Raw genomic sequence first — 11,076 nt, forward strand, 5'->3', positions numbered from 1 at the left:
CAAAGATCTACTTCAGCTGGAGTCTGATTCTCAGTGTTGCTTAGCGGCGAGTTATAAAAATGATGAAGAGTAAAGACGTCGTGTTTCTTAGTTTCAAAGTTTATTGTGATTAGAAAACAGTAAGAATATAGAAACCTGAGATCTGGATCAAAGAGGATTTAAAACAGTTTGACAACAGGAGGATGGAAAAATATAGATTTCACACATGAAGCTACAAATCAGGTGTTTGTGATCCAGCTGATACACCAGAGTCTGGATCAGACCAGATCCTGGACTGTCAGAGGAAGCACCCCAGTTCTGATGGAGAACAGGACTGGGTCGGGATCAGACCAGCACAGACCATCAGATGATCTGGTGTTCAGCCAGTCCAGCAGGTGGAAGCACTGAGTCTGCTGAGCTGAAAACAGAAAGCAGGTTGAAGCAGCAGCCAATTTTTCTTCCATCAGGAAAACAGCAACAGGTCCAGGACCAGGACCAAACTCAGTTAGTGGGAACCAGGATTCGCCCTGGTTTAAAGAGAAGAGACAAGAACAGAATCAAAACAAATACACTCCACTAAAACTGGTCTAAACTGGATTTGGTGAAGTGGGTTTCTGGCTCTGACCTTGGGCCTTCCTCTTGTAGTAGATGAATCCAGCCAGAGATAAGGTCAGACCCAGGATCAGTCCTGAGGTTCCGATGGCGATCTTGTTTCTTTCTGACTCAGGCATGGATGGATCTGAGGACAGAAAGGTAGAAAGACAGGTGAGCAGACAGACAAGTGAGCAGACAGACAGGTGAGCAGGGGAACAGACAGGTGAGCAGACAGACAGGTGAGCAGGGGAACACACAGACAGGTATTTACCCCAGTCAGTGATCAGAGGTTTACTCAGGCTGGCGTGTTCCACCACACAGGAAATCTTCTCTCCAGACCTGATTCAACACAAGCAACACATCAGTTTCTGTTGCTCTGACCCATAGGTCACTAACCGGAGATCGCAGTCCGGTCCGACCAAAGCCGTCCCAGCACGGACCGGACCTACAGCCAAAACAGAAGGTTATGATTTAAAACCTGACGCTTCTATTTGTAACCGCGCAGCTTTTGTAGTCTTTACGGTAATGGTTTAGCGGATGAGGAAACGCACAGACCAATTGCATGCAGTTAAGCCATCCCACGTGATACCACTCAGCCAATCAGGTCTGTGCATTCCAGCAGGTAAACATTGACTCTACAGTGCAGACAGATGAGAGGTAGAGGCAACTTACACATGAGAAGACGGGAGAAAGAAAAAGACAGATAGAGAAACAGGAGTGAGACGGAGAAAGGGAGAGAAACAGGAGTGAGACGGAGAAAGGGAGAGAAACAGGAGTGAGACGGAGAAAGGGAGAGAAACAGAGGAGTGAGACGGAGAAAGGGAGAGAAACAGAGGAGTGAGACGGAGAAAGGGAGAGAAACAGGAGTGAGACGGAGAAAGGGAGAGAAACAGGAGTGAGACGGAGAAAGGGAGAGAAACAGGAGTGAGACGGAGAAAGGAGAAACAGGTGTGAGACGGAGAAAGGAGAGAAACAGGAGTGAGACGGAGAAAAGGAGAGAAACAGGAGAGACGGAGAAAGGAGAGAAACAGGAGTGAGACAGAGAAAGGAGAGAAACAGGAGTGAGATGGAGAAAAGGGGAGAAACAGGAGAGAGACGGAGAAAGGGAGAGAAACAGGAGTGAGACAGAAAGGAGAGAAACAAAGGAGTGAGACGGAGAAAGGGAGAGAAACAGGAGAGACGGAGAAAGGAGAGAAACAGGAGTGAGACGGAGAAAAGAGAGAAACAGGAGAGACGGAGAAAGGAGAGAAACAGGAGGAGACTGAGAAAGGAGAGAAACAGAGTGAGACGGAGAAAGGAAAAGAAACAGGAGTGAGCCGGAGAAAGGAGAGAAACAGAGGAGTGAGCTGAGAAAGGGAGAGACAGGAGTGAGACAGAGAAAGGAGAGAAACAGGAGAGAGACGGAGAAAGGGAAAGAAACAGGAGTAGTTGAGAAAGGGAGAGAAACAGAGGAGAGAGGGAGAGAAACAGGAGTGAGACAGAGAAAGGAGAGAAACAGGAGTGAGACGGAAAAAGGGAGAAACAGGAGTGAGACGGAGAAAGGAGAGAAACAGGAGTGAGACGGAGAAAGGGAGAGAGAAACAGATGAGACGGAGAAAGGGATAGAAACAGGAGTGAGCCGGAGAAAGGGAGAGAAAAAGAGGAGTGAGCTGGAGAAAGGGAGAGAAACAGGAGTGAGACGGAGAAAGGAGAGAAACAGGTGTGAGACGGAGAAAGGAGAGAAACAGAGTGAGACGGAGAAAGGGAGAGAGACAGGAGTGAGACGGAGAAAGTGAGAGAAACAGAGGATGAGACGGAGAAAGGGAGAGAAACAGGAGAGACGGAGAAAGGAGAGAAACAGAGGAGTGAGACGGAGAAAGGGAGAGAAACAGGAGTGAGACGGAAAGGGGGAGAAACAGGTGTGAGACGGAAGGGAGAGAAACAGGAGTGAGACGGAGAAGGGAGAGAAACAGGAGAGACGGAGAAAGGAGGAGAAACAGGAGTGAGACGGAGAGAGGAGAGGAGTGAGAGAGAGAAAGGAAAGAAACAGGAGTGAGCCGGAGAAAGGGAGAGAAACAGAGGAGTGAGCTGGAGAAAGGAGAGAAACAGGAGTGAGACGGAGAAAGGGAGAGAAACAGGAGTGAGACGGAGAAAGGGAGAGAAACAGATGAGAGACGGAGAAAGGAGAGAAACAGGAGTGAGACGGAGAAAGGGACAGAAACAGGAGTAGGACGGAGAAAGGAGAGAAACAGGAGTGAGCCGGAGAAAGGAGAGAAACAGAGGAGTGAGCTGGAGAAAGGGAGAGAAACAGGAGTGAGACGGAGAAAGGAGAGAAACAGGTGTGAGACTGAGAAAGGGAGAGAAACAGGAGTGAGACCGAGAAAGGGAGAGAAACAGGAGTGAGACGGAGAAAGGAGAGAAACAGAGGAGTGAGACGGAGAAAGGGAGAGAAACAGGAGAGACGGAGAAAGGGAGAGAAACAGGAGTGACGGAGAAAGGAGAGAAACAGGAGTGAGACGGAGAAAGGAGAGAAACAGGAGTGAGACGGAGAAAGTGAGAGAAACAGAGGAGTGAGACGGAGAAAGGGAGAGAAACAGGAGTGAGATGGAGAAAGGGAGAGAAACAGGAGTGAGACGGAGAAAGGAGAGAAACAGGAGTGAGACGGAGAAAGGAGAGAAACAGGAGTGAGATGGAGAAAGGGAGAGAAACAAAGGTGGAGACGGAGAAAGGGAGAGAAACAGGAGTGAGATGGAGAAAGTGAGAGAAACAGAGGAGTGAGACGGAGAAAGGAGAGAAACAGGAGTGAGATGGAGAAAGGGAGAGAAACAGGAGTGAGACGGAGAAAGGAGAGAAACAGGAGTGAGACGGAGAAAGGGATAGAAACAGAGGAGTGAGACGCAGAAAGGGAGAGAAACAGAGGAGTGAGACGGAGAAAGGGAGAGAAACAGGAGAGACGGAGAAAGGGAGAGAAACAGGAGAGTGAGAAAAGGAGAGAAACAGGAGTGAGACGGAAAAGGGAGAGAAACAGGAGTGAGACGGAGAAAGGGAGAAACAGGAGTGAGACGGAGAAAGGATAGAAACAGAGGAGTGAGACGGAGAAAGGGAGAGAAACAGGAGTGAGCCGAGAAAGGGAGAGAAACAGGAGTGAGACGGCGAAAGGGAGAGAAACAGGAGTGAGACGGAGAAAGGGAGAGAAACAGGAGTGAGAGCGGAGAAAGGGATAGAAACAGAGGAGTGAGACGGAGAAAGGGAGAGAAACAGGTGTGAGACGGAGAAAGGAGAGAAACAGGAGTGAGACGGAGAAAGTGAGAGAAACAGGAGTGAGACGGAGAAAGGGAGAGAAACAGGAGGAGTGAGCCGGAAAAGGAGAGAAACAGAGGAGCTGAGGAAAGGAGAGAAACAGGAGTGAGACGGAGAAAGGGAGAGAAACAGGTGTGAGACGGAGAAAGGAGAGAAACAGGAGTGAGACGGAGAAAGGAGAGAAACAGGAGTGAGACGGAGAAAGGAGAGAAACAGGAGAGACGGAGAAAGTTGAGAAACAGGAGTGAGACGGAGAAAGGGAGAGAAACAGGAGTGAGACGGAGAAAGGAGAGAAACAGGAGTGAGACGGAGAAAGGGAGAGAAACAGGAGTGAGACGGAGAAAGGGAGAGAAACAGAGGAGTGAGACGGAGAAAGGGAGAGAAACAGGAGTGAGACGGAGAAAGGGAGAGAAACAGGAGTGAGACGGAGAAAGTTGAGAAACAGGAGTGAGACGGAGAAAGGGAGAGAAACAGGAGTGAGACGGAGAAAGGGAGAGAAACAGGAGTGAGACGGAGAAAGGGAGAGAAACAGAGGAGTGAGACGGAGAAAGGGAGAGAAACAGGAGTGAGACGGAGAAAGGGAGAGAAACAGGAGTGAGCCGGAGAAAGGGAGAGAAACAGAGGAGTGAGACGGAGAAAGGAGAGAAACAGAGGAGTGAGACGGAGAAAGGGAGAGAAACAGGAGTGAGACGGAGAAAGGGAGAGAAACAGGAGTGAGACGGAGAAAGGGAGAGAAACAGGAGTGAGACGGAGAAAGGGAGAGAAACAGAAGTGAGACGGAGAAAGGGAGAGAAACAGGAGTGAGACGGAGAAAGGGAGAGAAACAGAGGAGTGAGACGGAGAAAGGGAGAGAAACAGAGGAGTGAGACGGAGAAAGGAGAAAACAGGAGTGAGACGGAGAAAGGGAGAGATACAGGAGTGAGACGGAGAAAGGAGAGAAACAGGAGTGAGACGGAGAAAGGGAGAGAAACAGAGGAGTGAGACGGAGAAAGGGAGAGATACAGAGGAAGAAAGTGATTCTAAAACTGTTCAATTGTTAAGATGTGTTGAGATTTATTATCTGTAAAATTGGTTTGAGACTTTTGAGTCAAGATGTGAAACAGAAAAAGGGAAATTCAAGCTTTTGCTCCCTTTATTTTATTTTTCTGAAGTTAAGCCCTTTATTTGAACATGCACAATTTTCACATTTTATTTATTTTCTCTTATTTTGAAATGCAGCCCTACTTTTATTTAGTTAATGAGAGAACATTATACATATCTGCAATCATACATATATGTTCAGTTCTTTGTTACGTGACAATAAATATTGTCCAAAAGTTTTGAATCGGACTGAATTCATTTGATTTGACAGTCAGGTATTTAGTACATGCAGATGTTGATACAACTACTAGGCTACTTAAATATATATCACACTAAATAGTTAGACATTATGATCTTCCGGACCTTTGCTTCAAGACATTTTCTCTAACTGGACCTCTTTACATTTTTGTTGAATACCCCTGCTCTAACCCCAACTGGACCCAACTGGACCCATTTGAACTCAACTGGACTCGACTGGACCCAACTGGACCTGAGCCTGGACTCACCTGGGCGTGTACTCCAGGTGGGAGTGGATCTGGTAGAACCAATCACCGTCTGCCAGCTCATCAGTGGAAGTGACCTCATGGGTGACTTCCTGTCCGTCTCTTTGCCAGCTCACTCTGATCAGTTTGGGGTAGAAGTCGTAGACGCTGCAGACCAACATGGCCGGATGTTTGCCAGCTGGTGGCGCCACAGAGTGAAGTCTGATGGAGGGTTTGACTGGAAGACAGATGTTGGTCACGTCAGGTGTGAACTGGATCTTAGAGTCTGTGGTTTGATTATTCAACTGAAAACATCAAAGAATTGTTTCATCTTTTATTTCATGAAAGAACAAAGAGAAGCTTCAGTCAGTGGCTGTAGTTACAGTGTGTGACCAGCAGGTGGTGACACAGAGCTGAGTCTATCTCCTTCGATATTTATTGTTTGTCTCAGGTGTTTAAATATTAAATCATATTTATTGTCTTTGTTTCCAGATTATTGAATCGAAACTGTCGAGTCTCATTTGAAACTTTAAAAAAACTTTTTCTCACCAGTTTTCTCTTTATGAATCTGAGCTGGAACATGAAGAACACACACAGACACACACACTTACTGACACTCACACACACACACACAGAGAAACTCTCACTGACTCACACACACTCACTGACACCTACAGACACACACTCACTGACACACACTCACTCACCTGACTTCGTCAGAGCACTTTCTGTGAAGATTCCAACGTTGTGTAAGCAGTAAGTCGCCTTCGCAGCTCTCGCCCTGACCACCTCTGGACCCTTGTTCCATCTCTCAGCGTTCTTCTCTCCATGCGCATTGATTCCGACAAACTTCCCCACGCTGCTCCTGAACGTGATGAACTCCAGTTTGTTGTAATAGTAAGACTCGATGTACTCAATGTCGTTCAGCTCAGTGGAGTTAAACTCACAATTAGCTACCCTATAATTCAGGAATCCATCTGAAGAACAGACAACAAAAAGAGTCAGAGAATGATCCTTGTGTTGATCAGTGTGTTGATCAGTGAATTGATCAGTGATCAGTATTTTGATCTCACGCTGCGCAGACAGTGATGAAGAAGAGGAGAACCTGAGGAAGAATGAAGCCATGTTCCTCTGCTCACTTGACAAACACTGACTCAGTGTGACTGAGAGCTGCTCTTAAAACCAGAGGAAATGATCACATGACCTGAAACGTCACCTGTTACCAGGAAGACAAGTGTGGAGGAAGTCTGCTCAGAGTCAGAGTGTCTGAGGAGTAAAGGTTCAGGACAAAGTTATATCATGTTCTGAAGCTGATCAGGTTTAAAGTTCAGCATCTCGAGAGTTGGATTCTTATTGTCCTCCTGGTCCACGTGAACCAGGCTTCATGTGTTTGTTCCTTTTGATCTGTTTGTGCTGCAGGAGTCGGGCTCCCAGGACCGAAGCTGCCCCCCCGCTCTTCATTCCACCAGCACCACAGTTCACTAATCTACGGCTGTTTGTTATTTAGTTTACACAACACCTACACACACACACACACACACACTCATTCATCAGAATGGTTCAAAGTCTCTACTTCCTGTGATTGGTCCAAAAGTCCAAACCATCCCAAAAAGTGTTTTCACTCTATAAACGAACAGAACCTGGTTCAGTTTGATCCAGACCCAGAACACCTCTTGTGCTCTGAGGAACCGTTCACACCTGATGTTCAGGTTCAGACTGAACTGAAGAGTCTGAAGCTCTGAAACAAACCAGGTGTGAACGAGTCCTGAAAGTTAATAAACCATAATGAAACAGTTAGTGTATCCTCCATTAAACAAGTCAAGGATTTCATCTCCTGATATTTATCTTCTGCTCACATCAGCACCTTTGAAATCAAAAGAAATAAAAGTTCACTTCACGTCCGGACGGATCCTGTAAATATCTGTTGGTGGTTTTGGTTTTTACATTTGTTATCGTTGAGCTCACGGTTATGACGACTTAACAAGTTTCAACTCCTCATTTCAAACACACACTTCCTTTCAATAGATTTTGTTTCTCCAGTAACGACCTCGTTCATTTATGGAGGTCACAACCTCGGCTTGGTCCTTGTGACCTCATGATGTTTTCATATGAATCACTTTATTGGAGGCAACACATCCAGCAGTGAGAGGGTGGGAGGAGTCTCACAAACCTTCTGAGTGTCCTGAATGGAGGGAGTGAGACCCTGATGATGTGAGAGGGGGTTTGACTCCGCTGAGCTCTTGCTCAGGTGTGGAGGAGAGATGATGTGGAGGCTGACCTTCTCCACAGAGGAGCAGCTGATCTGAACAATCATCTCTTTGTTCCGGTGGTATAGAGAGGTGTGTCCGATGACATCATCTGTGGAGCGCTTGGAATGGTGTACAAACTGGAACTGGCTGTTCGGCTCATTATCATTATCGGGGGGGGGGGGTTCATCCCTGGTGTGATTCAATGATTCAAACCTTTCAGCCCAATCATATATTATAAATATATTATATCGGTTTGTTCTTCCGTTCCTCACCTCCCTCTCTTTTCTACACTCACCTTCTTTCAACCCTGATGACATCACAACGGCTCGAAGCACAAAACTGACCAACAACTTTATCACATGACGTCTGTTGTTGTGCACGAATGTAAATGTTGTTGATTTTATAACAGAAGTCGACATCAGGTGGAAGTGGAACAAACGATGAGTCAGGTTTAAATTTACTGTTTATTCTTCTTCACTGTTTAACTTCATTTATAAATGAGCAGAAAGATTTGATAAAGTTATTGATTTAAAACACACACAGATGATATTTATGATCTTTATGTTACAATGTGTCGAAGCTGCAAAAACAGGAGGCAAAAAAAAACAAGACAAAGCTTCAGGTGAGAAAAAAGCAGGAACATGTCATCATCCGCCGCAGCCAATCAGCTGCACTCGTTCCCTTTGATGAGGAAGAAGGTTCCAGCAGCAACACCGAGCAGACCGACGCTCAGACCCACTCCGCAAAAAACAGACGGTCCAACACCGGGCTGCGGCACGTTCACATCTGGAGACACAACACAGATGTTATCTCATGTAGTCTGATCCGTTAACTCTGATCAGGGGTTGGTCAGTTATCTCCTTTAATCTTTCTTTAAAGAAACACTTCTTACCCCAGATTTTGGTCAGTGGTTGGTCCAGAGCTGGGTGTGAAACTGTGCAGCTGTAGACGTCTCCCTGCTGAGCGATGAAGTCCAGTCTGGCCGTCTGTCTGAAGGAACGATCTGTGTTGGGATAGGGAACATTGAGACTTGTTCCTTCAGTCACGTTCTCTTCGTTCTTGGTCCAGTAGACGTGAACGGGAGCTGGGTAGAAACCAGTCACATGACAGATCAGGGTGTTTTTCCCTCCGAGCTCCACCACGTCTCTGGTGTAGATCATCGGACTGGAGGGAGGATCTGTAAAGGAACACCACGGTTAGGAATAATCTTCTCACCATTTTAAGTTGGTGTCATATATACAGTAGTTTAGCATCAGGTCATGAAGCAGTTGTGTTTGAAGCAGAATGATCTGAAACAATCGATCCAGAAATAAAACAAAGGTTTGAACGTGACCATTTTAAACTAGTGGCTGGTTACTGGTGACCAGCACCAGTAATAACTTCTACTTACACACAGCTCACACTGGATTTTATTGATTTGTAAACATGGATAATTTTTTGTTGTATTGACAGAAGTATTTGTTTATTTTTACCATTTTCCAGCTTGAAGTCCTTCAAAGCCTGACGAAGGGTTCCCAAGTTGCCTTTGCAGATTTGTACATTGGCCACAGCTTGTTGATAAACGCCTTCCTGGTAGCTCATGTGATCAATGAAACTGGGCTGAGGATAGACTCCTCTGTTATTGATGAAGTCAGCGTACCACATCTCTTCACCATCCAGGTTATATGCGAACTCACCATCAGAGTCTGAACATCCAATAACCGCAAGGTCCTCGTGTAGACCTGAAGACACAAGAGCTGGTTAACTGACTATGGGTGGTTAGTTAACTATGGGTGGTTAGTTAACTGACTATGAGTGGTTAGTTAACTGACTGTAGTTAGTTGAGAATTTAAAATCCTCCTCCTCACCTACATTAATAATATGGCAGCTTCAAACCTTAAAGAGCTCATTGTACCATGTCACCACTTTTTAGTCAGTTTTACTCTTGTTGAGGTTAAGATCAGAGGATGTCAGAATATAAATTATACTAATAAAAGTTGATGGTCTGTAGTGTCTGTCTTACCTTCAGCAGAGACACTGAGGACAAAGCAGAGGACAAGGACGTTCATCTTCATCTTCATCAGCAGCTCACTCACTCTCACTCACACTCACACTCACACTGACACTCACACTCACTGACACACAGCTGAGCGCTAACTCAGTGCAGCCAATCACAGCGCAGAGAGGACATGATGTCATCAGTGTCCAGGTAGACTGAGGCAGCCGCTACTCTGGATTCTTTAAACAAACTTTATTGTTCCACATAGAACTTAAATCTTTTCACAATAAATGTTCTCTGTTAAAATCTGAACCTTTCATCACTTCCTCCACAGCTCAGAGTAACTGAGTACATTTACTCAAGTACTATACTCAGCTACACTTGGGACACGTGCACTTCTACTAGATTTTTAACACAAGAAACATCAATTATAAAAATAGAATGTCACTTTGACTTGTGAAGACTGTTTGTACAGAGTGCAGAGTACTGTAGTACTTCAAATACTGTGGTACTTTAGAGTACTGCAGTAATCTGGGGTACATGGAAGAAGATGGTTGGATGATTGATCGTCATGTGATCAACGATCACGCAGCTCCTGTGACATCATCACTTCTCTAAGAGTTCAGAGTGGGGGGGGTGTCAGACCACTCTCCTGCCTCTCACACACAAACGTTTGTACTTCTATCTTAGTGAGGACTCATTGGCATAATGCAATCCCTAGCCCCTTCCCCCAACTCCGACCTAAACTTAATTCTAACCCTGAAACCAAGTCTTCACCTTCAAACAGTCCTTTGAAGAAGTGAGGACCAGACAAAATGTCCTCACTCTAAGTCTTAAAAGGGTCCTCACAAAGATATAAGGACAGGAACACACACACAGAGCCAGTTGGACCACATGATGCCTTCAGGTGTCACTGGGAAACCAGGACTGGATCAGTTCCAATAGCTGAGTTAATATAAGGACTAAGTTTTCCTGCAGCACCTGAACGCAGCGTCTGTGGAATGTCCCCACATTTACTTTCAGTTCAGCTTCAGCAGCCAATCAGAAAAAGAGCTGCTAGTGAGTCATCAGTTCCCAGGAGCAGCAGTTGGAGGACTGGAGTCCATCAGTCGCTTCAGTGCAGTGAGACAGATGTCCTCCAGCCAGAGGTGCTTGTGACGTCAGAGCTCTGCTCTGATTGGCTGAAGCCTTCAGTGACGTGTCCTACGTTTTTAATCTGAGAATTCGTTCTGCTCCATACATCCATAAATGTAAAGTGTTAAAATCCAAACCCTATTTTTGTTTCTGAAAAATGTCTACTATTGGGACACTATCAACTTTACCTCGAAATTAAATGTAAAAATATATATGTGTTCTACATTTAACCACATGTGCATGTTAGTCATGTTTCCATGACAACAGAAAGTTGGTGTAAAATCAGAGCTGAAACGGAGAG

The 11,076-nt window shown here is 45.7% G+C and overlaps 2 protein-coding genes across 2 annotated transcripts; both read right to left on the reverse strand.

Annotated features, from left to right (window-relative positions):
* Positions 1–81: 81 nt before the first annotated feature.
* LOC124851373 (H-2 class II histocompatibility antigen, E-S beta chain-like) lies at positions 82–7,728 on the reverse strand. The gene is made up of 8 exons (XM_047338973.1): positions 7,585–7,728; positions 6,631–6,661; positions 6,489–6,545; positions 6,122–6,394; positions 5,439–5,652; positions 845–912; positions 605–718; positions 82–506 (listed from the first exon to the last, which is right to left on the reverse strand). Exons 1-8 carry the CDS (start codon positions 7,726–7,728, stop codon positions 481–483), a joined length of 927 nt encoding a protein of 308 aa, XP_047194929.1. The 3' UTR covers positions 82–480.
* Positions 7,729–8,113: 385 nt separating this feature from the next.
* LOC124851363 (H-2 class II histocompatibility antigen, A-U alpha chain-like) lies at positions 8,114–9,738 on the reverse strand. The gene is made up of 4 exons (XM_047338962.1): positions 9,666–9,738; positions 9,136–9,384; positions 8,556–8,840; positions 8,114–8,449 (listed from the first exon to the last, which is right to left on the reverse strand). The coding sequence occupies exons 1-4, from the start codon at positions 9,721–9,723 to the stop codon at positions 8,328–8,330; spliced, it is 714 nt and encodes a 237-aa protein (XP_047194918.1). The 5' UTR covers positions 9,724–9,738; the 3' UTR covers positions 8,114–8,327.
* Positions 9,739–11,076: the final 1,338 nt, after the last annotated feature.

Source organism: Hippoglossus stenolepis, chromosome 23 (assembly GCF_022539355.2).
Source record: "Hippoglossus stenolepis isolate QCI-W04-F060 chromosome 23, HSTE1.2, whole genome shotgun sequence".
Classification (NCBI taxonomy): Eukaryota; Metazoa; Chordata; class Actinopteri; order Pleuronectiformes; family Pleuronectidae; genus Hippoglossus; species Hippoglossus stenolepis.